The 27,541-nt window shown below is 40.3% G+C and overlaps 1 protein-coding gene across 1 annotated transcript; it reads right to left on the reverse strand.

Annotated features, from left to right (window-relative positions):
• Nucleotides 1–676: 676 nt before the first annotated feature.
• Nucleotides 677–27,078, reverse strand: LOC143398379 (uncharacterized). Its single transcript, XM_076855337.1, has 6 exons — nucleotides 27,015–27,078; nucleotides 26,083–26,118; nucleotides 24,565–25,230; nucleotides 5,090–5,169; nucleotides 1,929–1,989; nucleotides 677–822 (listed from the first exon to the last, which is right to left on the reverse strand). The coding sequence occupies exons 1-6, from the start codon at nucleotides 27,076–27,078 to the stop codon at nucleotides 677–679; spliced, it is 1,053 nt and encodes a 350-aa protein (XP_076711452.1).
• Between the last annotated feature and the right edge of the window lie 463 nt (nucleotides 27,079–27,541).

The raw sequence follows: 27,541 nt of genomic DNA on the forward strand, positions 1-27,541 counted from the left end.
AAGAATTTTTTCATAATTGTTTTTTATCAATTTTTGGAGACGAGTCTAAAATATACCCACTATTTTAGACACCATTTGTTGTACTGGAAAAGTATTTATACAAATCTATCCAGGTAGAAAAGGTGCCAATCTCAATTGTAGAACTATTTGGACAGTGAGGTATTTGTAGAGGTTTTGCAGAAATGACTGATTTGTTATGGGAAAGTCCCATTTTAATCACTGATCTTGTATAAGGTTTTAAGTCTCCATAAATAGTATGATTAGTCAGTCTAGGTCTCCCAGCCGCTATGTATTCCTCAAATGGTACTCTCGGACAGCCAGCATGTTTATCCTGAGACCAACACAAAGGTAATTGGGCACTGTAGTCAGAATAATTACATCTAGTCACATGATTGGGAGTAATATGAGTATCTGTAAATCCTCCCATCATGAAGGAGTCATTAGTAAACAATGGAATAGATTCTCCAGTCCACACAGCTGGATATACCACGGGTGGATCTGGGAAATACACCAGTCAGTGTCTGCTCGACTCCCTTTTACCTGACAGACCAGCAGGGCAATCACTTTAGCTACCATCATCAATGGAGGCTTATTCCTTCCTAGGAGTGGAATTATTTGTGAAGCGTGTGTTGTCAGCTTCTTCACATCTTCCCATGAGATCAGCTTTTCAGCTGGGTTATGTTGGTTCCTCTTCATTCTTCTTTGATATCTCTTCCTTTTGAGTGGAGATCTCTCCAGGTTGATAAGCAGTCACTTGAATCTCAGTTCTATCTCTTCCATGTCTGATTGCATGTTCAGGCACCCAAATAGGATGAAAAGCACCTTCTGGAAAAATACAAGCATGACCTCTGCTCCACATAATCACTGGATCTGGGCCTTTCCATTGACCAGTCTTTAAGTCTTCCCACAAAACTCTGCCTAAATGGCCTGTTGTTCGGAAGACATATGTCTCTCAGCTGAAGTCTGACCTTCTGTGTCACAATTTTAAAAATTTAAAACAAACAAGGCATAGTTGAGACTATTTTGGGGAGTCATAAACCTATTCCCCCCTTTTAATTTTTGTAATTGCAGCTTAATAGATAAATGAGCTTATTCCACAATGGCTTGACCTTGGGGGTTATAAGAAATTCCTGTTTTATGGTCAATTTGAAACTCTTGGCAACATTGTTGAAAAGAAGAGCTTACATAAGCTGGTGCATTATCTGTTTTAATCTGTATAGGGCATCCTAACAGAGCAAAGGCTGCTAGGCAATGAGAAATCACATGTTGAGTATTTTCTTTTGTATATGCTGTGGCAAAAATAAATCTGGAATTTCTATCAACTATCACATGTACATAACATTGTTTACCAAAATGAGGAATATGAGTTACATCCATTTGCCATATTTAATTGGTTTAAATCCACAGGGATTTACCCCTGATGGAAGAGATGGAGTGTGAATAATACACTTAGGGCAGTGACTTACAATTTGATGAGTTTGTTGTCTGGTAATATTGAATTTTTTAACATAAGCTAGAAGCATTCTTATGATGCAAGGAATGTGAAGTTTGTGCAAAATCATATGGAGACACCTGATGACAAACAAGTACTAATTTATCAATCTTGTCATTATCTGAAGTTAAAGGTCCTAGAAGATTAGTGTGAGCTCCTATGTGTCCTAGAAAACATGGGTATTTTTGCATTTGCACTGCCTTTTGTAGATTATGAAATGATTTAAATAGCTCTTTTGATGAGGTATACCCAATAACTGAAGTTTCAATATTTTTGGTAACTCCAACTGCATGTAAGCCATCAGAGTAAATATTAATAGGCTTATTTGTAAAGTAATTTAAGGCACAAATGAGAGCTTGTACCTCTGCTCTTTGGGCAGAAGTATATGAGGTTTGTATTACCTCTGGGTGAACATGGCTATAAAAACCTGCTTTACCTGAGCTTGAACCATCAGTGAACACTGATAGGGCTCCATCTATGGGCTGGGCACGTACAATCTTTGGAAAAATAAGCAGTGTTATTGATGCAAATTGAAAAATTTTATCACGAGTGTAATGACTTTCTATCTGACCAGGAAAATCAGCAAAAGCTATTTGCCATAAACTAGAAGCTTGAAATAGCCAATTATTTTGATGAACAGAAAAGGGAATAATTATAATATCAGGTTAAGATCCAATTAATTGTAAAACTCTTGTTCTACTTTTATTTACTAATTTTCCAATAGAGTCATGAAAAGGAATGAATGTCTTTGGGAGAGTGGGCTAAATGAATCCACTCAATAACTCCCAATCTTGGCCATATGGCTCCCATTGTGTTATGCACAGTTGGAAATATTAATAAATATACTAGTTTTTTAGTATTAATTCTCATAAGCTGTGCATTTTAATTGCATTTTCAACCTTTTTTTAAAGCTGTACTGGCCTCTATTGTCAGCTGACATGGAGAGGTTAGAGAAGGATCTCCTTGTAATATCTGAAATAAAAGACTTAAATCAGAAGTAGTCAGTTTTAAGAATGGCCTCAGCCAATTAATATCTCCTAATAATTTTTGAAAGTCATTAAGGGTATGTAATTCCTCAACATTTATCTATAGATTTTGAGGATGAATTGTATGTCCTTGAATATTCTGAAATAAATATTGAAAGGGAGGCATCTTTTGTATCTTTTGAGGAGCAATGCACAAACCAATTGCTGTAAGTGAAGCCTCTAACTGAGTAAAAATTTCTGAAAGTACTTCTGCATTAGCATGAGCCAATAGTATAGCATCTATAAAATGAGTGATATATGTATCAAGAAAGTTATCTCTTATAGGAGCTATCGCTTGAACCACAAATTTTTGACATAAAGTAGGACTATTACAAATCCCTTGAGGCAAGACCTTCCAGCAGTATCTTTTTTAACAGGTTCTTTAAAATTAATTGCTTTGAGAAAGTGAAAGCAAATTTTTCACAATCATCAGGATGCAACCTTACTGAGTAAAAACAATCTTTTAGATCTATTACCATTGAGGTATAGTTTAGAGCAATTGCTGTCGGGGAAGGAAGTCCGGGCTGCAAGGATCCCATAGGCTGAATTGCATGGTTTATTGCCCTTAAATCCTGTAGTAACCTCCAATTACCTGACTTTTTCTTAATAACAAAAAGGGGGGTGTTCCAAGGACTAAGCATTGATTCTATATGACCAGCCTGAAATTGTTCCTCAACTGACATATAAAATATCTTAAGTATTTCCCCTGAGATGGGCCACTGAGAAATCCATATAGGCTCTTCTGTGAGCCAGATGATCTTTTCTACTGTCTTTTGTATCAGGGAGACACTCAGGGCCCCTAGGAAAAATTTTGGTTTGGAGTATTTACTAATCTCTGTCAAGGAGACTGGTTTATAAGCAGATACTCTCCTAGACAAGTTCCCTCATTATATCCAGAAGAAGCCCTTGATTAATTTCCTCAAATGATCTCATAGAATTTGGAGTTACTAATAACAATCCTATTTTGCTTAATATATCTCTTCCCCATAGGTTTACTGGTAAGGACTCTAACACATAAGGTTTTAAAACTCCACTGTTCCCATCAGGATCCTCCCAATGGAGATAATTTGCACTTTGAGCAGGTTGTGAGATTTGTGCAATTCCCTCTAGGTTAGTTGGTGCTATATATAAGGGCCAAATTTTAGGACAGAAAGGACTAAGATATGACTAAAGATATGTCAGCTCCTGTGTCCTCCATGCCTTTAATTTTTTATGATTAATTTTAAGTTCCAGTAGGCGGCACTGCTGCCGCAATAATTGAGATTAGTACACTGTGTCTGGTGGTTTGGAAACTGAATTTACTTGTGGGTGTCCATCCGAATTACAGGGTAATAAAATCAATTGAGCAAATGTATTTTTTGGAGTAAGCCAAAGGGCATAATTTGACTTTACAGTAACACTTAATTCTCCTTCAAAATAAGAATCTATTACTCCAGGTATTACCTCGATGGCCCCTTTAAAATTGTTATGTCCCAAAATTAACCCTATACTTTCTCTGGGGAGTACCCTGAAAATCCCAGTAGGGATTTGTTGTGGCCCTAATTCAGGATTTAATTCAATTATCATTGAGGGTCCTAAAGAAACTGTCTGTGAGATTCACCCGGGTAAAAATGGTGGCTCCCGTGGTCGGCGGTGATGATGTTAAATTGCAAGACTTTCCTTCTAGTTCCCCTGATTTTTCAGCCCAGGGATGGGCCAACCACAAGTTTTTTGTCTTCTTACCAGGCTGAAGTGACAACTAGAAGACACTGATCAGCGCCATCTTGGTCTGCCAAGTGGTCTTCCACCATGTGATATCTAATACCAACAGCAGAGGGAGCCCTGGGTTTAAAATTATAAGCATTACAGTTTTGCAAGTAAGGACCACTCCTTCCACAATGAAAGCACCCTCAGAAGGGCCTGCATACCAATTCTTGGGGCTACAGAGTTTGTTTTAAAGCTGCAGCAAGCGTAATTATTTGTAAATGGGCTCAGGCAATTTTTCCATTTGAATAGACTTAATGGATCTCTGAGTACCTTTCAATAGATCTTCCAGGGGCCACAGATGATGACCCATGTAATCAAAAAGACAGATCTCTAATGCAGTCTAAACTTTTTGTATATTCTCAAAGTTTCCAGGTAATTCATTAGAAATGCAAATTTTATGTAATTTCCTTCTTAATTTGTCTCAAGTATGTAAATTTGGTGAATCTGGGTCACAAAACCAAGGGCAAAATTCACCTACAACTTTTAAGAATTGTAGCAACTGAGTCTTTTTAACTTGCTTTCCCTTCTGATTAATTATTGTCTCTATAATAGTCAAATACATGTCTTTATCAGTAGCAGTTAAATTCCCCTTATTAAGATTTTTAACGCCCCTTCACTCCAAAAACTACCTAGTACTTCTGCGACCCTAAAAAGGTCACAAATTCCATACTTTTTTACCCACTCCAAACTCAACCTAGTCAATTTACTTATGCCTCAGTCCTGGGTGCCACTACTGCACGTGACCAGCACTGGCTTCATGAAAGAAGGTACAATTCATAAGTAATAGATAGGGAGTTTAAAATTAAAGAGGCAAGACTCTCATTACCTTTAATACCAGCTCTGGGATGGCTTCTCGTAGCTCCCGCTTCCAGCCACTTAATGTGGTGGCAAGGTTTGCAGAAGAGACTAGGGAGAGAGAGAGAGAACATGCCAGGGAGTGGACTTTTATTGGGGAACAAACACTTCTGGGGAAAATCCCATCAAATGACGGTTATGGGGGGCAGCATCCCAAAGTCAGGGGTGAAAATTAGGTCTTTGGGGAAGTGGCCAGGCACATCTCTGCTCAGACAAGACCTCAGACCTGGAAAAGGGTGGGGAAGGCTCTAACACAGCTGTGTCTACGCGCCTCTCACCCAGCCAGGGAGGTAACTCAAATCACATGCGAGGATGGCCTCCCACAGATAGGTAAGCAGAAACTTCATAGTTGATCTCTAGGAAATAAGAAAGTGTGAAATGAAAAGTAAGTCACCAATCTAGTGTTCCCTGGATCCTACTGTGAAAGATGACTTCCTTTCCAACGTGGAAACCCTAATGTGAACTCTCATCCACCCTTTGTGATGCTGGTGAAAAGGGAGGAAGATGTGAGAGAAAGGCCTGGGGGTGCCTCTGCCTATTTGCCATCTTTGAGTGAAAATATGAAAACCATTTTGGGCTTCACTAGCATCAGTGAAATCTATCAACAATATTCTTTAAATATTTTTCAAATTTCAATGTCAAAGTTAGTATTTTTTTAACCCCTTTCTTTTTTAAACCCTTTGCTCCCATTTACTGCTTTTCCACGTTTGGAAACCAACAATGAATCTTTGCATCCAGGGGTGCAAATAGTTCTCACAGAACAGTGAAACACTGAATATATATAGTTTAGAGGCAAATGAGAAAGTAATTGGGCCCTGATATTTTTAAGTCACTCAGTAAAGAGAGTCCAGTTTAGTCTGTAGATCTCCATCTCTGACATAGGCTGATGCATGGATTTCTCCTTCTTTTTCCTGCATCTGCTTGCACTACAATAATGCCTCCCCAGGCGGCTTCTCTGTGCCAGTCCCCCCATTTTCCTGTGTATCTGTGACAAGAGGGAGACACCTTTCCTCAAATGTGAATTTTTCCTTTGAAGGGGCGAGCACTTCTAATTGTATCTGAAATCTGAAATCCTACCAGGAAATGGGGACACAACTAGACTTACACTTTTCTTAAACATTCTGCACACCTGTCCTTCTTATAATCTTTCCTCCCTCACCCTCCCTCTCTGCATTCAGATTTCCTAAGCCCAGTGGTCACAATCCTCCTCCTTTCTTATACCTCCACTTGAGCTCTGAGCTGGGCTCAGGGCAGAAAGGCCACTGTGAGCAAGACCACCAGCATCTTAGAGGAGGCTCTGAAGTTGTTCCCAAGTCTGTGCTGGGGGAAGCAGGGCAGCTCCCTTTATAAGGAGGAGTAGAACAGTGGAGCCCTTGAACTCCATGCTGGGTGACCTCATTGCTTTCTCTTTCGGGCAGACCAGGAGGATGGGGTAGGCAGCAGGTTGTTAGTGTCTCCTTTCTGAAACATACAACATGTGATTTGGGCAACAGTGTTGAAGAAAATTGGTTGCACATTCAGTACAGATATTAGAACTGAAGGTCTGTCATTATTTGAGTTTTACTCTGTATTATGATAGTGTGATTCATCTGCACTGTGTTCTGTTTTGCTAGGACTTTCATTCTATCCAAGTGTCCCTGTTTATGTCAACACTAAGTGTATACCAAAAAGGAATATGGTCACTATGTCTGAATATATTTATAACTCTAACCCCATCTAACATGATGGATATATCCACAAGAGAAAGGGGAGTACAGGGAAACAATATTGATCATATTATATAATTACATTGATGCATGTATTAGCTAACTAAAAATCCCACTATCATAAATAATTATAATACACTGATACATTGATGAGAAAATAATGCTTTATATTCATGTTCTTTTCTGCAGTCTTATTAATTTAAAAAAAGTGAACCTTCTCAACATTAAATGCCTGTTTTCATCATGCCGCTACATAAGTGATGCATTTGCCTTAGAAACCTTTCTCACTATAGTGTGGTTTTACAGTGAGGTGTGATTTTATTTATTGAAGTGTTTAAAACTATTTTTTTTTGCATTTGACTACTTTCTAAAATCAACAGTAAATGAACTCTTTTTGGCTTTTTGTATGAGGAGATTCTAGAGAGTCTTGGAATATGCCCAAATAACTTACTTTCTGTTCTAATTAAGGTAAGATATTAGCTTAATTAAGATTTCAGTTTTTTCATTTGATTCCATCCCACTTATTGATTCTTGGTTTTACTTGTTGTGCTATAGAAGTCTTATTAAGGAAGTTGGGGCCTAATCCCACATGAAGAAGATTAGGGCCTACTTTTTCTTCTATTAGGTGCAGAGTCTCTGGTTCAATTTCTACATCCTTTATTTATTTTGAGCTAAGATTTGTGCATGGTGACAGACAAGGTTTTAATTTCATTTTGTTGCATACGGATTTCCAGTTTTCTTAGCACCATTTGTTGAAAATGCTATCTTTTCTCTAGTGCATGTTGTTGGCACCTTTGTCTGACATTAGATAATTGTAATTTTGTGGGTTAGTCTCTATGTCTTCTATTCCACACTATTGCTCTACCAGTCTGTTTGGGTGTCAATACCATGCTGTTTTTGTTACTCTTGCTCTGTAGTATAGTTTAAGGTCTGGTATACCAATACCACCTGCTTCACTCTTCCTGCTAATGATTGATTAAGCTATTCTGGATCCCTTATTTTTCCAGATGAATTTCATGATTTCCTTTTCTATTTCTAAGAAGGATTCCATTAGGGTTTTGATCAGAATGGCATTAAATCTATATATACCATCCTTGGTAGGATGGTCATTTTGTTAATATTAATTCTGCCTAACCCAGAGAAAAATAGATCTCTTCATCTTCTAAGGTCTTCTTTGATTTCTTTCTTTATGGTTCTGTAGTTTTCATTGTATATATCTTTCACCTCTTTCATTAAGTTGATTCACAAGTATCTTTTTTTTTGAGGTTTTTATGAGTGGTTAGTTTTCCTCATTTCCTTTTTAGAGGCTTTGTCTCTGATATACAGAAATGCTTTTGATTTATGGGTGTTGATTTTGTATCCTGCTATTTTGCTGAATTCATTTACTAGTTCTAGAAATTTTCTGTTGGAACTTTTAGAATCTTCTAGGTACAGAATCATATTTTCAGCAAATAGTGCTAATTTGTGTTTTTCTTTACCTATCCGTATTCCTTTAATTTCTTTCATCTAATTGCTCTTTCCAGTGTTTCAGCAACTATGTTAAACAGAAATGGTGAAAGAGGGCATCCCTGTCTTGTTGCAGTTTTTAGAGGAAATGCTTTCAACTTTTCTCCATTTGCAATGATATTGCCCTTGAATTTAGCATACAAACCTTTTACAATGTTGAGTCATGTTCCTGTTATTTCTAGTTTTTCTAGTGTTTTGAACATGAAATGGTGCTGTCTTTTGTTGAAAGCTTTTTCTGCATCTATTGAGATGATGACATGGTTCTTATCTTTAAGTCTATTGATGTGATGATATACATTTATTTTTTTCTGTATGTTGAACCAACGTTGCATTTTTGGCATGAGTCCCCACTTGATCATGGTGTAAGACAGCTTTTCATGGTGTGCATGCATGGACAGAGAGGAAAGAATGAGACTGAACATAAAAGAAAAAAAAGAAATGTCATTTATCTCTGAAGCTTCTTCTGCAAATGCACTTATCTCATTGACAAAGATGGAGCCATCTTCTCTTTCCTGAAAAGGAAAATGATTCTGTATTCACAATCAATGGTAAATTCCCAGTGTCATTCCAGAAAAAGAAAGTCATTTAATATTTATTTGAAAAATGAGGTTTATTTGATAATACAGAATGGAGCAACTGGGCAACAAAAATGTTATTCAGATGCAAACAGTACCATGGAAATACAGGAAGAGAGTGTTCTAAGTAAGACAGGATTATAAGTTCTGTCTATTATTGCTGAGAAGCAAGTTCAAAAGAATATAGAGCCTGCTCCAGTGGCACACACTTGCAATCTCAGTATCTCTTGGGAGGATGAGACAGGTGGATCATGAGTTCAAGCCAGCCTCAGGAACAGAGAGTAGTTAAACAACTCAGTGAGACCCTACCTCTAAATATAATAATAATAATAAAAGGGTATTGGTATGTGGCTCAGGTTTTGAGTGCCCCTGAATTCAATCCTCTGTACACCCAGCAAAATAAGACAATTGACAAATTCCATTGATTGCAGCCAGGTCGAAATCTTTCTTTACCTGGATGGAATCTGTTTCAGTAGACTGATGGGGACAGTGTCTTTGTCTAGGGGTATGGGGATGCCTTTTATTTTGATTCATTAGTATGTTGGCTAAACAAGTTATAATGTGGTTCTGCTGAATGAGGAAATGTGAAGTGCTCACATTCTTGCAAATTAGAGGAGATAAAGCCAGGATGCAGCTAAGTAAGATAATCTAAAGAGCATCTGATCAGGGATGCCAAATTGAGTAGGCACTTGCGCACCAAACTACCTTCCTTAGAATGAAGAATGCCAGATGAGAAATCATAGTGTCTAGATTTCATATACTAAAGGAAAAAAAGTATTGAAAAACTCTGGAGGAGAAGAGATGGTCATGTAACTCCTTCTTGAACTCCAGGCAGGCAAGTTGGGAGATACCTACTCTTGTGGGGCAAAGAGGGAATTCAGGCCAGGATTTAAACTTCAAACCCAGTATTAGGCATAGTTTGATGAATCCCACTTCCAGGCAGATGCTCACAATCCCTCTCTAAAGCCCATTCTTAAAGCCTGACTTGCTATACCTGCATTGAACAAGTGGCCAAGGGGCTGCTGCCAGCATTCCTTACTCACCTTGGAAGAAGAGGGGATGTAAGGGTCCACTACTGGAAAACAGGGCAAGAAATATAGGGCGGGCTTCTGTCTTGAAGTTGAGTGTCCATCATGGAGAAACTCACCACTGGGCAGACATCAAAACTGCTTTTCTTATAGCAGATCCTGTGTAAGACAGTCTTGAGATCTGTCTGCCATTAGGAAAAGAACACTCTTACCAGGTGAACTGTGTTGAGTTCAGGCGTCCATTATTCCCCAACTTGGAGTGGGGCTGGCTCATACTCAAAGCCTGGATACTACATACACCTGCAGTTTTCACACTCAGTTGTGAATTAATCATGACATGGAAGCCAAGGTACTGCCTGCACTAACACTACTGACAATTTTATTGTCATTGTGTGAAGTAAGACTTTGATTCCGGAGGGTAATAAAAACTGCTGGGCATAATACTTGGAACTCAGGACCAGTCTGGTTCAATCTAATAGTGGGCAGAGTCTAAAAGCACACACAGCCAGACTAGTGCACATGGTTGAGCCTCTCAAATAAACCTGTACAAGGGAGAGACAAATAAGCCCATTCTAACAGAGTTCCATTGTATCCCAGGTGACCTATGACTGGTTGCAGTAGTTTTGGCTCAGGAATTCACAGACTTATTGGTGATCAAGAAAGGGGTGTTTTGTCCTTCCCAGTGTTTCACTAGTCTCAGAGAGCCTTAAGTTCTGAATGTAACAGCATTAAGGTGTGCATGGCCATAGTTCTGGCAGAGTCCTGTGACCTGTCACCCACCCCTAGATGATTCTTTACAGAGTAGAACAGAAATAAGCAGTGACTGATCACAGGCAGGTGACTGATGATGAAAACTCTTTGCATTCTCCAGCTCCAGAGAGAAGGTTGAAGGGACAAAGTACCATTCTGAGGTGCTCAACCTGTTTGTTTGGGACATACCAGGTAGGAATTGGGAGCTAACTTGGACTTAAATTGCCCTCTGCTGCTGAAATAGTGACAACACACCAAAACCAACCCACAGTACACCTCTACTTTGGTCATCCTTGAGTGCTAAAAGAGCAGAAGTGAATAGAGACTCAGAGAAAAGAAGAAGCCTTCTTGGATTTATGGCAAGATAATCACAATGGCTTTCACATTGTGAAGACTGGTATAAGTACCCATCCTTGAATAGGCATAGTATCTTTCATACCAAAAAGCTTACAAAGCTTTCAGGGAATCAGGGCCTTATTTATAGGTTAAAGTAAATTGACAGACTCTGACCAGAAAATATCCCAGATGAGCAAAGGTGTACATGAAGAAACTAACATATCTGATTTATGGAAAATGAAGAAGCTTCAAGAGAACCCAGAGAAATAATTCAATATTATAGCAGAAAATCTTAATAGAGAGATGGAAACAATTAAAAGATCTAACTGAAATTCTCAAAGTGAAAAATACATGTTTATGGAATTAAAAACATTATAAGAAGAATCAATACCAGAAATGGTTACACAAAAAGAAAAATTAATTATTTTGTATTGTGGATTTGAAATTGCAAAGTTAGTGGAGAAAGATGGAAAAATATTAAAGTAGAAGGAAGAAATGTGGTGGAAACTGGAACAGAATTCATAGTAAATATTCTAACTATTGGGGTTTAAGAGGGACTTGAAATACCCAAGTTGTGAAACATATGTCAAAAGAGATCATGGCAGAAAACTTCCATAGATAGAGGAAGATATAAATTCAAGGTACAATTAGGTCAATCAGTTAGACTTGACTCAAATCCACACCAATTAATATTAATAATAAATAATTAATATCAACAAAACTTGTGACCAAGAGTCAAAAAAATTTGTTTTTCCAACTGCTAACATAGCAATTGGAAGCAAGAAGTGGGATCATTGCTGTGACTAACCAGACCATGTTGTATAGAGTTTTTAAAATTAGTTCTTGTGAGAGTTTTGAAAAGTTTGGACATGCAGGCTAAAGAAGGATTAAAATGTTGTAAGCACAGCTTCATGAGTGATTCTGATGAGAGTTTCAATAATCAGAAAGCAGATAGAAATGAGAAGAGTAAGGAATGTGTTCATGAGCTTTAAAGGGGAATAGGCACTCTGTTGGAAATTGAAACAGAGGAAGGACAGCTTACACCTGAGTAAAAAAGTTGACATGAGACATTCTGCAAGGTAAATTTAAATGATATGCACTAATGAATCTGCAAGAGAAAATATCAAGACAGCATAGCATTCATGTACTAGCATAGGTGTTACTGAAAGCCCTCAGCCATGTTTACACTGAGAATCCAGAGCAAAAATAAGAAGAAAGATTTAAAACACTTGCAGTTTAGCAAAAGAAGAAATACTGGTAATGTGTGCTTGCTGAGGAGATTACCACCACTAATGAGAAATTGAGTGTTTGTATGAGATGATAAGAAAGATGCCTTGAAGGTATCTAAGGAATCAGTATGACCACATCCATTGCAGGTTCTGGGGTGTAAAGTAATACCCCAGAGAACATGGGAAGACCCTGTTCTCACAGGGGTGCCCAGGAAGTTGTTTCCCGAGGATTTGTTTCACCATGCTCCATCATCCAGGCACTAAGAAGCTACTACAGGCCAGGTCCAAGGGGCTTCAGTTTTGCTTCAGCAGGCACCAGACTGGTATTTTCCAGGTGGAGCTTATTTTTCAGGAATACAGTATGCTGGAGTTAATGGGAAATTAAAACTTCCGTCAAGATTTCCAAGGAAGGCCTGAGAGATCAAGCAAAGAGTGACAGGTTTAGAAGTCCTGCATGCCACCCCTGAGAGGGTGATGTATGAAGCTATAAAGATGAAATTATGGGTGGAATGGGAAATGCCAGAATTAAGATACACCAGTGCTATGATATGTCATGTCTGCTGAGGAAAGACATTGTCTATGAACAGAGCCAGCTTAAGAGAGGGTCCATGTGGACTGAAACTGGCAAGGCCATAGGTGCTGGGTTGCCCAGGCCCCTTTGAGATCACACCTCATACCATAGGGCCCAAAAGCTGAATGTGGGATCCCTGGACCTAATGTTTACCTGCTGGGGTTTAATCTTGTTTTTGTCCCAACCCTTCAGTGTGTTGCCCTATTCTTCCCTTTTGTAATGAAAGGTTTCCTCTGTGTCTTTATAAATTGGCTACATAACTTGCTTTCAATTTGGGGGTTAGGACTCAAAGTCAAGAGTTTCCCTTTAGTCTCAGAGCAGAATTGGGACTTGGGTTTTGGGGAAGTGCTAAAATTGTTAAGGCTATGGGGACCCTGGAAATGGACTAATCGCATTTTACATTGTGAGATGAAGATGAGCTTTCTTGGACCAGGGTTAGAATGTTATGGTTGGGATATAAGGTGTTGCCCAAGGGACCCCGTGTTCAAGTGAAAAGTGAAATGATTTAATTCTAAAGCCAAAAAATAACCATAACCAGTGGATTAATCTAATGAATCAATAATTTGAATGGATAATCTTATGAATTATTTATTTATTTATTTATTTATTTATTTTTTAAATTAATTTTTATTGTTGCTTGTTCAAAGCATTACATAGTTCTTGATATATCATATTTCATACTTGGATTCAAGTGGGATATGAACTCCCATTTTTACCTCGTATACAGATTGCAGAATCACATCAGTTGCACAACCATTGATTTACATATTGCCATTCTGGTGTCTGTTGTATTCTGCTGCCTTTCCTATCCTCTACTATCCCCCCTCCCCTCCCCTCTTCTCTCTCTACCCCCTCTGCTGTAATTCATTTCTCCCCCTTATATTTTTCCCTCTTTCCCCTCACTTCCTCTTGTATGTAATTTTTTATACCCCTGAGGGTCCCCTTCCATTTACATGCAATTTCCCTTCTCTCTCCCTTTCCCTCCCACCTCTCATCCCTGTTTAATGTTCATCTTCTTCTCATGCTCTTCATCCCTACTCTGTTCTTAGTTACTCTCCTTATATCAAAGAAGACATTTGGCATTTGTTTTAAAGGGATTGGCTACATTCACTTAGCATAATCTGCTCTAAATTCTATGATTTTGTCATTTTTTTAATGCAGAGTAATACTCCATTGTGTATAAATGCCACATTTTTTTTATCCATTCGTCTATTGAAGGGCATCTAGGTTGGTTCCACAGTCTTGCTACTGTGAATTGTGCTGCTATGAACATGGATGTAGCAGTGTCCCTATAATGTGCTCTTTTTAGGTCTTTAGGGAATAGACCAAGTAGGGGAATAGCTGGATCAAATGGTGGTTCCATTCCCAGCTTTCCAAGAAGTCTCCATACTGCTTTCCAAATTGGCCGCACCAATTTGCAGTCCCACCAGCAATGTACAAGAGTACCCTTTTCCCCACATCCTCGCCAGCACTTGTTGTTGTTTGACTTCCTAATGGCTGCCAATCTTACTGGAGTGAGATGGTATCTTAGGGTGGTTTTGATTTGCATTTCTCTGACTGCTAGAGATGGTGAGCATTTTTTCATGTACTTGTTGATTGATTGTATGTCCTCCTCTGAGAAATGTCTGTTCAGATCCTTGGCCCATTTGTTGATTGGGTTATTTGTTATCTCATTGTCTAATTTTTTTAGTTCTTTGTATATTCTGGATATTAGGGCTCTGTCTGAAGTGTGAGGAGTGAAGTTTTGTTCCCAGGTCGTAGGCTCCCTATTTACCTCTCTTATTGTTTCTTTTGCTGAGGAAAAACTTTTTAGTTTGAGTAAGTCCCATTTGTTGATTCTAGTTATTAACACTTGTGCTATGGGTGTCCTATGGAGGAATTTGGAGCCCGACCCCACAGTATGTAGATCATAGCCAACTTTTTCTTCTATCAGACGCCATGTCTCTGATTTGATATCAAGTTCCTTGATCCACTTTGAGTTAACTTTTGTGCATGGCGAGAGAAAGGGATTCAGTTTCATTTTGTTGCATATGGATTTCCAGTTTTCCCAACACCATTTGTTGAAGATGCTATCCTTCCTCCATTGCATGCTTTTAGCCCCTTTATCAAATATAAGATAGTTGTAATTTTGTGGATTGGTTTCTGTGTCCTCTATTCTGTACCATTGGTCCACCCGCCTATTTTGGTACCAGTACCATGCTGTTTTTGTTACTATTGCTCTGTAGTATAGTTTGAAGTCTGGTATAGCTATACCGCCTGATTCACTCTTCCTGCTTAGCATTGTTTTTGCTATTCTGGGTCTTTTATTTTTCCATATGAATTTCATGATTGCTTTCTCTATTTCTACAAGAAATGCCATTGGGATTTTGATTGGCATTGCATTAAACCTATAGAGAACTTTGGGTAATATCGCCATTTTGATGATATTAGTTCTACCTATCCATGAACAGGGTATATTTTTCCATCTTCTAAGATCTTCTTCTATTTCTCTCTTTAGGGTTCTGTAGTTTTCATTGTATAAGTCTTTCACCTCTTTTGTTAAGTTGATTCCCAAGTATTTTATTTTTTTTGAGGATATTGTGAATGGGGTGGTTGTCCTCATTTCCATTTCAGAGGATTTGTCGCTGATATACAGGAATGCCTTTGATTTATGTGTGTTGATTTTATATCCTGCCACTTTGCTGAATTCATTTATTAGCTCTAATAGTTTCTTTGTAGACCCTTTTGGGTCTGCTAGGTATAGAATCATGTCATCTGCAAATAGTGATAATTTGAGTTCTTCTTTTCCTATTTTTATGCCTTTAATTTCTTTCATCTGTCTAATTGCTCTGGCCAGTGATTCGAGAACTATGTTGAACAGAAGTGGTGAGAGAGGGCATCCCTGTCTTGTTCCAGATTTTAGAGGGAATGCCTTCAGTTTTTCTCCATTCAGAATGATGCTAGCCTGAGGCTTAGCATAGATTGCTTTTACAATGTTGAGGTATGTTCCTGTTATCCCTAGTTTTTCTAGAGTTTTGGACATAAAGGGATGCTGTACTTTGTCGAATGCTTTTTCCGCATCTATCGAGATGATCATATGGTTCTTATTTTTAAGCCTATTGATGTGGTGAATAACATTTATTGATTTCCGTATATTGAACCAACCTTGCATCCCAGGGATAAATCCTACCTGATCATGGTGCACATTTTTTTGATATGTTTTTGTATTCGGTTCGCCAGAAGTTTATTAAGGATTTTTACATCTAGGTTCATTAGAGATATTGGTCTGTAGTTTTCTTTCTTTGAATTGTCTTTGTCTGGTTTAGGAATCAGGGTGATGTTGGCCTCATAGAATGAATTTGGAAGTTCTCCCTCTTTTTATATTTCCTGAAATAGCTTGAAAAGTATTGGTATTAGTTCCTCTTTAAAGGTTTTGTAAAACTCTGCTGTATACCCATCCGGTCCTGGGCTTTTCTTAGTTGGTAGTCTTTTGATGGTTTCTTCTATTTCCTCAATTGATATTGGTCTGTTTAGGTTGTCAATATCCTCCTGACTCAATCTAGGCAGATCATATGACTTAAGAAATTTATCGATGCCTTCACTATCTTCTATTTTATTGGAGTAAAAGGATTCAAAATAATTTCTGATAATCTTCTGTATTTCTGAAGTGTCTGTTGTGATATTGCCTTTTTCATCCCATATGCTAGTAATTTGAGTTCGCTCTCTTCTTCTCTTCATTAGCGTGGCTAAGGGTCTGTCAATTTCATTTATTTTTTCAAAGAACCAACTTTTAGTTTTGTCAATTTTTTCAATTGTTTCTTTTGTTTCGATTTCATTAATTTCAGCTCTGATTTTAATTATTTCTTGTCTTCTACTTCTTTTGCTGTTGTTTTGCTCTTCTTTTTCTAGGATTTTGAGTTGAAGTATTAGATCATTTATTTGTTGGTTTTTTCTTTTTTTAAGGAATGAACTCCAAGCAATAAATTTTCCTCTTAGAACTGCTTTCAATGTGTCCCATAGATTCTGATATGTTGTGTCTGTGTTTTCATTTATCTCTAAGAGTTTTTTAATTTCCTCCTTGATGTCTTCTATAACCCATTGATCATTCAGTAACGTATTGTTCATTCTCCAAGTGATGCATGATTTTTCCTTACTTCTTTTATTATTGATTTTCAATTTCATTCCATTATGATCAGATAAGATGCATGGTATTATCTCTACTCCTTTATATTGTCTAAGAGTTGCCCTGTGACATAATATATTATCTATTTTGAGAAGGATCCATGTGCTGCTGAGAAAAAAGTGTAACTGCTTGATGTTGGGTGGTATATTCTATATATGTTAATTAAGTCTAGGTTATTAATTATGTTATTGAGTTCTATAGTTTCCTTATTCAACTTTTGTTTGGAAGATCTGTCCAGTGGTGAGAGAGGTGTGTTGAAGTCTCCCATGATTATTGTATGGTGGTCTATTAGACTCTTGAACTTGAGAAGAGTTTGTTTGATGAACATAGCTGCACCATTGTTTGGGGCATATATATTTATGATTGTTATGTCTTGTTGGTGTATGGTTCCCTTGAGCAGTATGTAGTGTCCCTCTTTATCCCTTTTGATTAACTTTGGCTTGAAATCTATTTTATTTGATATGAGTATGGACACTCCTGCTTGTTTCCGAAGTCCATATGAGTGATATGATTTTTCCCAACCTTTCACCTTCAGTCTATGTATGTCTTTTCCTATCAAATGTGTCTCCTGAAGGCAGCATATTGTTGGGTCTTGTTTTGTGATCTAATCTACTAGCCTGTGTCTCTTAATTGGCGAGTTTAAGCCATTAACATTTAGGGTTATTATTAAGATATGGGTTGTTCTTCCAGCCATATTTGTTTATTTATGTTACTAAACATGGTTTGTTTTCCTCTTTGATTATTCCCCCCCCCCTTTACTGTACTACCTCCCGCTGTTGGTTTTCATTGATATTTTCCATTTCCTCTTCCTGTAATATTTTGCCAAGGATGTTTTGAAGAGATGGTTTTCTAGCTGCAAATTCTTTTAACTTTTGTTTATCATGGAAGGTTTTAATTTCATCTTCCATCCTGAAGCTTAATTATGCTGGATACACAATTCTTGGTTGGAACCCATTTTCTTTCAGTGTTTGAAATATGTTATTCCAGGATCTTCTAGCTTTCAGAGTCTGTGTTGAAAGATCAGCTGTTATCCTGATTGGTTTACCCCTAAATGTAATCTGCTTCCTTTCTCTTGTAGCTTTTAAAATTCTCTCCTTATTCTGTATGTTGGGCATCTTCATTATAATGTGTCTAGGTGTGGATCTCTTATGATTTTGCACATTCGGCGTCCTGTAGGCTTCTAGGATTTGGGATTCTGTCTCATTCTTCAAGTCTGGGAAGTTTTCTCGTATTATTTCATTGAATAGATTGCTCATTCCTTTGGTTTGGACCTCCTGTATCCCAATGACTCTTAAGTTTGGTCTCTTTATGTTATCCCATATTTCTTGAATGTTCTGCTCATGGTTTCTTAACAGCTTTGCTGAGCTGTCTATGTTCTTCTCCAGTGGAAATACTTTGTCTTCATTGTCTGATGTTCTATCTTCTAAGTGTTCTACTCTGCTGGTAGTATACTCAATTGAGTTTTTAAGTTGGTTTATTGCTTCCTGCATTTCCAGGATTTCTGTTTGTTTGTTTTTTATAACCTCTATCTCCCTGTATATTTGATCTTTTGCTTCTTGGATTTGTTTATGTAATTCATTGTCGAAGTGGTCGAAGTGGTCTTTCATTGTCTGATTTAGCTGTCTAATGTCTTCCTTGAGACTCCTAATCATCTGAAGCATGTATATCCTGAATTCTTTATCTGACATTCCATATGCTGCAGATATTACCTCTTCTAAAGTTGAGTTGACCTGCATTGCTTGTGGTCCTTTCTTTCCTTGTCTTTTCATACTGATCACATTTCTTTCTGCTTGGTGAAACTGTTGTGTTATTGATTTTTTCCCCTATATATTTATATTGCTCTTGTATAGTTGCAAAGCCTCCCTCACAGGCTTTGGCGGTGGTTCTGCCCCTCCTCCAATTGGGGCAATGTGCCTACCACGCCAGCAGGCCGCTGGGCCTGTACTTTCGGTGGGCCTGTTCTTTCGGTGGTCACAGGTCCGCCTACCTTGCAGGCGTGAGCAGCGGCTCTGCACCTCCGCTGGCTGCTAGGCCTGTTCTGTCTGTCGGTTGCAGGTCTGTCTACCAGCAGGCGCTGGTGGCGGCTCTGACCCTCCCCCAACCGGGGCGATGTGTCTGGCGGGCCACTGGGCCTGTTTTGTCAGTGGTCATGGTTCCGCCTACCTTGCAGGCACGTGGGGCAGCTGTGCCCCTCCGAAGGTTGCTGGGCCTGACCTGCCGGTGGGTCACAGGTCTGCCTACCTTGCAGACTTGGGGGGGTGGCTCTGCCGCTCTGAGGATTGCTGTGCCTGTTCTGCTGATCGGTCACGGGTCCGCCTACCTTGCAGGCGCCCGGCAGCTCTGCCCCTCCCCCAAACAGGGCGATGTGTCTGGCGGGCCACTGGGCCTGTTTTGTCGGTGGTCACGGTTCCGCCTACCTTGCACACACGTGGAGCAGCTGTGTCCCTCCGAGAGTTGCTGGGCCTGACCTGCCGGTGGGTGGCAGGTGTGCCTACCTTGCAGGCGCGGGGGTGGCTCTAACGCTCCACGGGTCGCTGGGCCTGATCTGCTGGTGAGTCGCAGGTCTGCCTACCTTGCAGGCACCAGGCGGCTCTGCCCCTCCCCCAACCAGGGCTGGGCGATGTGTCTGGCCGGCCACTGGGCCTGGTCTGTTGGTGGTCACGGTTCTGCCTACCTAGCAGGCGCGTGGAGCAGCTGTGCCCCTCCGCAGGTTACTGGGCCTGACCTGCTGGTGGGTCTACCTTGCAGGCTCGGGGGGTGGCTCTGCCGCTCTGCGGATTGCTGTCCCTGTTCTGCTGGTGGGTCGCGGGTCCGCCTACCTTGCAGTCGCCTGGCGGCTCTGCCCCTCCCCCAACCAGGGCGATGTGTCTGGCCGGCCACTGGGCCTGTTTTGTCGGTGGTCACGGTTCCGCCTACCTTGCACGAACGTGGAGCAGCTGTGTCCCTCCAAGAGTTCTGGGCCTGACCTGCTGGTGGGTGGCAGGTGCGCCTACCTTTCAGGTGCGGGGGTGGCTCTGCCGCTCTGCGGATTGCTGTGCCTGTTCTGCTGGTGGGTCGCGGGTCCACCTACCTTGCAGGCGCCCGGCAGCTCTTCCCCTCCCCCAACCGGGGCAATGTGTCTGGCGGACCACTGGGCTTGTTTGTTGGTGGTCATGGTTCCGCCTACCTTGCAGGCGCATGGAGCAGCTGTGCCCCTCCTCGGGTTGTTGGGCCTGACCTGCCGGTGGGTGTCAGGTGCACCTAACTTGCAGGCGTGGGGGGTGGTTCTGGTGCTCCACGGGTCGGAGGGCCTGATCTGCTGGTGAGTCGCAGGTCTGCCTACCTTGCAGGCGCCCAGCGGCTCTGCCCCTCCTCCAACCAAGGCGGGGCGATGTGTCTGGCCGGCCGCTGGGCCTGTTCTGTCAGTGGTCACAGTTCCGCCTACCTAGCAGGCGTGTGGGGCAGCTGTGCCCCTCCGCAGGTTGCTGGGCCTGACCTGCCAGTGGGTCGCAGGTCTGCCTACCTTGAAGGCTCGGGAGGTAGCTCTGCCGCTCTGCGGATTGCTGTGCCTGTTCTGCTGTTCGGTCGCGGGTCCGCCTGAATTAATTATTTAAATAGATTACCAAGTGGTAACTGCAGGCAGGTGGGTCATGGGTAGAGGAGGTGGGCCACTGAGATCATGCATTGGGTATTCTATATTTTGTTCCTATCTCCTTGTGTTCTCTCTCTCTCTCTCTCCCAGCTTTCCTCTACCATTTCCTTCTGTCTTGATCTTCTCCCTTGCCTTGGCAAAGAGAATGGAATTGGATAGGCATAAACTGAAACTCTTAAAGAGTCATCCAAAATCAACTTTCAAACTTTTTCTTGTCAGGGATTTCTGTCACAGAGATGAAAAGAATGACATAAGCATTCACCCAAAATACACATTTTACATGAATGCTGTTTTAGGGTATTTGTGAAATGTCAAAGGAAAAAGCATCCTCTTTGCCTGCCTGATATCTGCTCAAAAACAGAAAAGCAATTTTTTTTGAAAATAACCTAAGACTTCAGTCATCACAGAAGTTGACACCAGTGCAAACTACAAACAAACTCTTTACACTTCCTTCTTTTCCTTTAAGGAATTTGTGAAATCTCCATGTGGAAGACATCCCCTCCTGTCAGCAAATACTAACATGCTTGTTATTTAGGACTGGAAGTTTACCATCAGGGAAAAGTGCACAAACCATCACTTTCTTCTCAAGGATGATAATGAAAACAGCAAAATCTAGGTATTTAACTATTATAGTTTCACTCTGATGACAGACAAATACTCCAGCCAGAATTAACATGAGATGATGGCTAGCTTTGTCAATCATGATAAAATTTTCATGAGTATTCTAAATATAATTATTAATAACAGATGAATATTGCAAGAAAGTTAAAAGTGTATTAAGGGGTTTTGGCACTGATTATATTTATAACATGTCTATTAAAATATTTTCCAATTCTCAGACCTTGAACTTTTAAGTATTGATAAGTTCAGTTATGTAATGCATATTTAGGAAATATCTAAATCATTACTAATTTAGATTACCTAAGATAATTTTAATAGCTAATCGTAAACAGAAATATATCTACTCTTGTCTTTTTTACATGAAAAAGAAAAACTACTCAATGTGCTAAGAATTCCATTCTGTGGCACAAAAATAGCTATAAAAGCACTAAATGCAACTTAATAAAATCAAAGTAAGTAAATGAAGAATTCAAAATAAATAAGGAAAACAGCTCTTTATATGAGAAAGGTAAATCATGTTTCCAACAAGCAAAGAGACAAGTTCTGAAGTGATGAAAAGCAGAGCAATTCTTTTTGTTAATTAGAATTAATTGTTTCACAACAGGGAAAAAAAACAAATAGATATTAGAAAATCATAGTTATTTCTGGAATGGGAATTTTGAAAAACAAATTATATGTGCAATTAACCTGGCTAAGATTTGATTGCATTTTTTCGTAAATTATGATTTAAACTGGTTTACACTTCCAATAGCGTATGGATTTTGGAAGAAAAAGTGAAGCAGTTTTGATCTCTGTTGAAATAATAAATTTCTCTGAGTATTCATCTTAAAATGTAGAGGATTTTCTTTTCCTCTCATGCAAATGGTCCAGGAAGCAAAGATTTTGTTTCCTCAAGATACTTTCCATATGCTTCCTGTTGCGTTTTATTCAGACCTTGACTTCTTAAGAAACGTGAGTCTTCTCAATATTACAACACCTCAGTTTCCATCTTAAAACTACCTCACCCAATGTTTTTTTGTAATATTTTGACACTTGGGTTTGATTGAAATTGAGCCATGATTGTACTTAATCAAATGTTGTTAAACCTTTGAACAGGTTTGAATACTTCCAAAAATCATATTGTAATTCAAGACATTTGGTACTTTATAGGATCTTGGAAAATTCTAGCGAGATTCGAAATATCTCAAGTTATTTTCACTTTAACCAAAATAGGGGGAGTAAAATTAATTAGGAATGAATTGTCGGGATCCAACATTTTCAATCTCAGTTACTTGGGAATATAAAGTAGGAGTTGCTTGAGTTCAAGGTCACCCTCGGGAACAAAGCAAGACCCTATATTAAATACCAAATAGATAATTAAATAATAAATAAAAATTATATAAAAAACTAATAAATAATCATATAAAATACCTAGAATGTTTCAATGTGTTATAATTTCTTTAAAGATACGATGTTTTAACTTTGTTGAGTAATATAAATCAGTATCATTGATGTATGTCCAAGAAACTGTATGAAATTCTCAAATGCCTGATACATCATAGTGTGCTATGATCAGCCCAGTCACTACTCTATAAGCCTGATGACAATTCAGAGACTGAGGAAAACCAGAAGTCATGTCTGAAGGTCACCAAGTTTCATGTCTCAAAAAATGCACCTTACTGTCTATTGACCAAATTCCCACAGATTCCAAAGAAAGGTGGGAATCTAGAGAGGGACAGGAATTAGGCAATGATGAAATCAGGAGAGAAATGATGGGTTCTAGGGGAAAGGTGGCTGAACCTCCATTCTCATTCTTGGAAAAAGGGGTCAAAGATTTTCAAAATGTGTAGAACCTGTCAGCCTTTGCAAATTCCTCACTGATATTCTATATCCTTTCTTTCCTGAAAATTTACAAGCATTTAGTACATATATTCTCAAATAGTTTTAAAGCTTGCACTTGTGATGTAAGGGATGCTGGAAACAAGGCAGTGATTACACTTGACTTGTGGATGAAGAAGGAGGGAAGCTTTCTGGAGGCCACCATGAGGGAGGTGCAGGATATTCTTACACTGTGTCCATGACCTTCAGATTCCACACTCTCCCACCCCAGAAAGAGAGACAGCAATCAGAAAATGCATGCTGATTATTTTATTAGTCTATAGAGGACATGACTATGGCCGTATTGTTCCAATGGCAGAATTTTCCGAAGGACATGGTCTTCTTATTCACTCTCTGAAACAAAAAAAAAGGGGGGGGGAGGAGTTTGTAGGGAAGATGTGACATGCAGGAGGTTTGTAAACTCTGGCTGGCATCACTAAAGGCCTGCAGGGGAGAGCCCATGTCCTCTTCTCCTGCTTCTCCTTCCACCCTGGTTAGACAACTTGCACTGAGCATGATCTACTTTCACACTTACAATATGAGGAAATAATGATAACTACTGGAAGGAGAGGTATGAGGATTGAAACTCAACAAGTTACATTTTTTCACTGTGTGAATGTGTGATTTTTAACACATCCCAATATCATGTTGAAGTGGCACCCCTTTGACCACAGAAAAGCCCTCTTCACAATGGCTGATTTTAGGACTGTCAGCAAAAGAGTCTCTGCAAAAAATCCAATGTAGATAAACATCCTATTTTCATGTGTATGAATATTTCCAAGAGGATATACCAAAAAATTAATGATCCAGATTTATGGTAGAGGTTTGGAGAAGGTAGGATAAGTGCATTCCTGATTTAGTTGAACACCTTTTTATTCAGTTGCACTTTCCAGTCAGGTGTAGATTAATTTGCCAAAAACAATATAAAAATCGAGGGTCCAATTGGAGCAGAGAGGTGAATTCACGTAACAGGGATTCTGGACTGAGAGACCCAGTGGTTGATAGAACTGATTTTTCATGGTCACAAGGAAACAGGAAATGGGCAATCATCTGAGTCTGAGCAAGGAGACACAGAACAAAGGGAGATCAATGCCCTGCCCCCCAAAAGCAACCATGCTCAGTAAACAATGACAGAAAGGACATTTGGTACAGGATGATAGATGATCAGAGTTACCTTCAAGAACTTAAATGGTCATCCTATACTGCCCAAGAATGCCTGATTATACACATTTAGAAATGGGTTCCATGACCATGTATTTTCAACATGTTTCCAGATGATTTGTTAGCACCTTCAATTTTGAGAAGCACAACAATTAGGGCCTTTGTTAGAGAGTGAACTTAAATCACAGTTGCCCCAGACTTCTATACCTGGGGTAGATTGCGCTGGGGAGGACGTTATAATCTATCCACTTGGGAAAGTGAAGGTGATGCCCAGGATTTTGCAAGATAATATGAGGCAGAAGCTCCCAATTACCTTCTGATTGGGGGGGTCCCTGCTGCTGTCCAGGACGAGGAGGGCGACCTTGCTGCTGCTGCTGCTGCTGCTGGCCTCCTTGCTGGGGGGGTCCCTGCTGCTGGCCTCCTTGCTGAGGGGGTCCCTGCTGCTGGCCTCCTTGCTGAGGGGGTCCCTGCTGCTGTCCAGGACGAGGAGGGCGACCTTGCTGCTGCTGTTGCTGGCCTCCTTGCTGTGGGGGTCCCTGCTGCTGTCCAGGACGAGGAGGGCGACCTTGCTGCTGCTGCTGCTGCTGCTGGCCTCCTTGCTGGGGGGGTCCCTGCTGCTGGCCTCCTTGCTGAGGGGGTCCCTGCTGCTGTCCAGGACGAGGAGGGCGACCTTGCTGCTGCTGCTGCTGCTGGCGTCCTTGCTGTGGGGGTCCCTGCTGCTGTCCAGGACGAGGAGGGCGACCTTGCTGCTGCTGCTGCTGCTGGCGTCCTTGCTGTGGGGGTCCCTGCTGCTGTCCAGGAAGAGGGGGATGACCTGGCTGCTGCTGATTGCCTCCTTCTGGTGGTCCCTGCTCTGAGTCATCACCTTCATCTTCATCTTCATTGTCATCTCCACCATCAGCAGGGGGTCTGGGTGGGCGTCCTCCAGGAGGTGGTTTATGAGGGACTTGTTCGGAGCTCTGGCTTGGGTCCTCAACCTCTGTGTGAGTACAGCACAAGAGTAGATGTGATTGCTGGTAGAAGAACCTCAGCAGGCACCTCTCTGGAATTGGTACACAGACCCTTTATTCTAGAACTTTCTTCTCAACTCTAACCTCCATTTCCATTTCCTCCTCACGGGGAGATCTCTTAACTGATATACTCATCACGTGGACTGTTTCATACCCAGATTTGAAAGTTTTTCGCCTCTGAATTTGCATTAAGGAAAATCTTCGATACCTTCCAGTTGCCAAGCAAAGCTAAGGGATTGTATATCTGAATGCTACCAGCTATCACTGCATGCAGTGATAACTTGTTGTCTATGAATTCATGTCAGACATGTAAGCCACATGTTGAATCAAGACATGTAGTCGTTTAGTGACCTACACTAACCTTGATAACATATAATAGAGTGAAGGAAACCCAAGGTGATGGGCCACAGGGAGTTGGTTTAGACTGTGCAGCATGTGTTGATCCTCTAGAAGTACTGATCAACAGTATCACAAGGTACACAGAAACACAATTTTGTGCATTTCGTTCCAGAGCTCTATCATCCAAGGGATTTAGGAAGAACTGAATGACATCTGAGGATGCAGATTAGCTCATTTGCATTTTTCTGTCACCTCTCAGAAATTCTTTCTCTCTGGGAAACACCCTAACTCTGCCCCTTGTTATCATGCTAGTAGTTCTGGTCATTTTCCCAGAATAAATCTTTGGAAAGGCTTTTCATATTATTGAGGGAAATGACCTCTGTTAGTTGCTGAAAATAAAAATGATGGTAAGCAGAGGTGGTAGAAATGAACTTTCCTGAGGAACAGGAAGAGAAGGTCAACTGAGGATGAACTGGCCTTACCTGTTGATAGGGTGGAAGGGCCTTCATAGCTGACCTCTAGGAAATAAGAACAGATGAAGTGAAAAGTTAGTCACATATCTCTGGGGTCACCCATGTTCTACTGGGAAAGATGACTTCCAACCACAACCTGGACCCCTCTAAGAGAGATCAGCCATGCTCTCTGATGCTGATGGAAAGGGACGAAGATGTGAGAGAAAGGCCTGGTGGTGCCCCTCCTAGCCTCACCTTTCATGAAAATATGAAAACCATTTGGGTCTTAACTAGCATCTGTGGAACATTATGGTTAATATATGATAAGAGTTCTGGGTATTTCAATATCACACGTGGGTATTTTCTTTTTTTCCACCTCTTTAAACCCTTAGTGCTTCTTCACTTCATTTTTCGAGTATGGAAATCTTCCATGAACTTTTATTCCCACCTCATGCACACAGCTCATTGAAATACTGAGTGTAAGTCAGAGATAAATGAGAAATTGGGCCCTGGTATTTATCTCCATCTCTATAGACAGAGTCCAGTTTAGTCTCTGGATCTCTGTCTCTGACATAGCTCTGATGTTGGGATTTCTCCTTCCTGTGTCCTGCATCTGCTGTAGAGCCAGTAAGCCTGCAGCCTGTCTGCTTGGAATACAATAATGTCTCCACAGCATGCTTCCCTGTGTCAGTCTCCCACCTTCCTTGCATCTCTGACAACATGGAACAATCTTTCTTCAAATGCAAAACTTACATCTCCATGCTTCTGCTTGAAAATTTAGAGGGATGTTCCAACTTTACCTAAAAGTCTAAAGCCCTGGCATAAAACAGAGCCATATGTGGTATTACACTTTTCATAAAAACTCTGTACTCCATCGTCATAATCTTGCCTCCCTCCCCTTCCCTCTCTGTAGTGTGGCTTTCTAAACCACAGAAGTTCCTACAATCCCCATTTGCTTTTACCTTCATTTGAGCTCCTTGCTGGGCTCAGGGCCAGCAAGGCCACTGTGAGCAGGACCACCAGCATCTTGGAGGACGTTCTGCAGTTGCTCCCAAATCTATGCTGGGGCAACCTAGGAAACTCCCTTTATAACGAGGAGAAGAACAGTGGTGCCTTTGAGCTCCATGCTGGGTGACCTCACACCTGACACACAAGGATGTCTTGCATCCTTGCTTTCTCTTTGGGATCTCAGCCCAGCAGGATGGAGTGGACAGGCAGTTGTCAGTATGTCCTTTCTAAGAGGCACAGCATGTGAGTTGAGCAACAGTGTTGAAGCCAAACTGTCCTCACAATCAGTACCAATATTAGAACAGAAGTTCCATAATTATGTGAATTTGTCTGTTTAACAAGACTATGAATCTGTCCTTCTACAGTGAATGTGCTTGTGGGAAGTTTTACTGCACACGTTTTTTTTTTTTTTTTCTGTGTGTGTGTGTCAATAATGACCTTATTTGCAATGTGATTTGGTTGGTGCATGTGTTTTTAAAAC

This window comes from Callospermophilus lateralis, chromosome 4 (genome assembly GCF_048772815.1).
Source record: "Callospermophilus lateralis isolate mCalLat2 chromosome 4, mCalLat2.hap1, whole genome shotgun sequence".
In the NCBI taxonomy this organism is placed as follows: Eukaryota; Metazoa; Chordata; class Mammalia; order Rodentia; family Sciuridae; genus Callospermophilus; species Callospermophilus lateralis.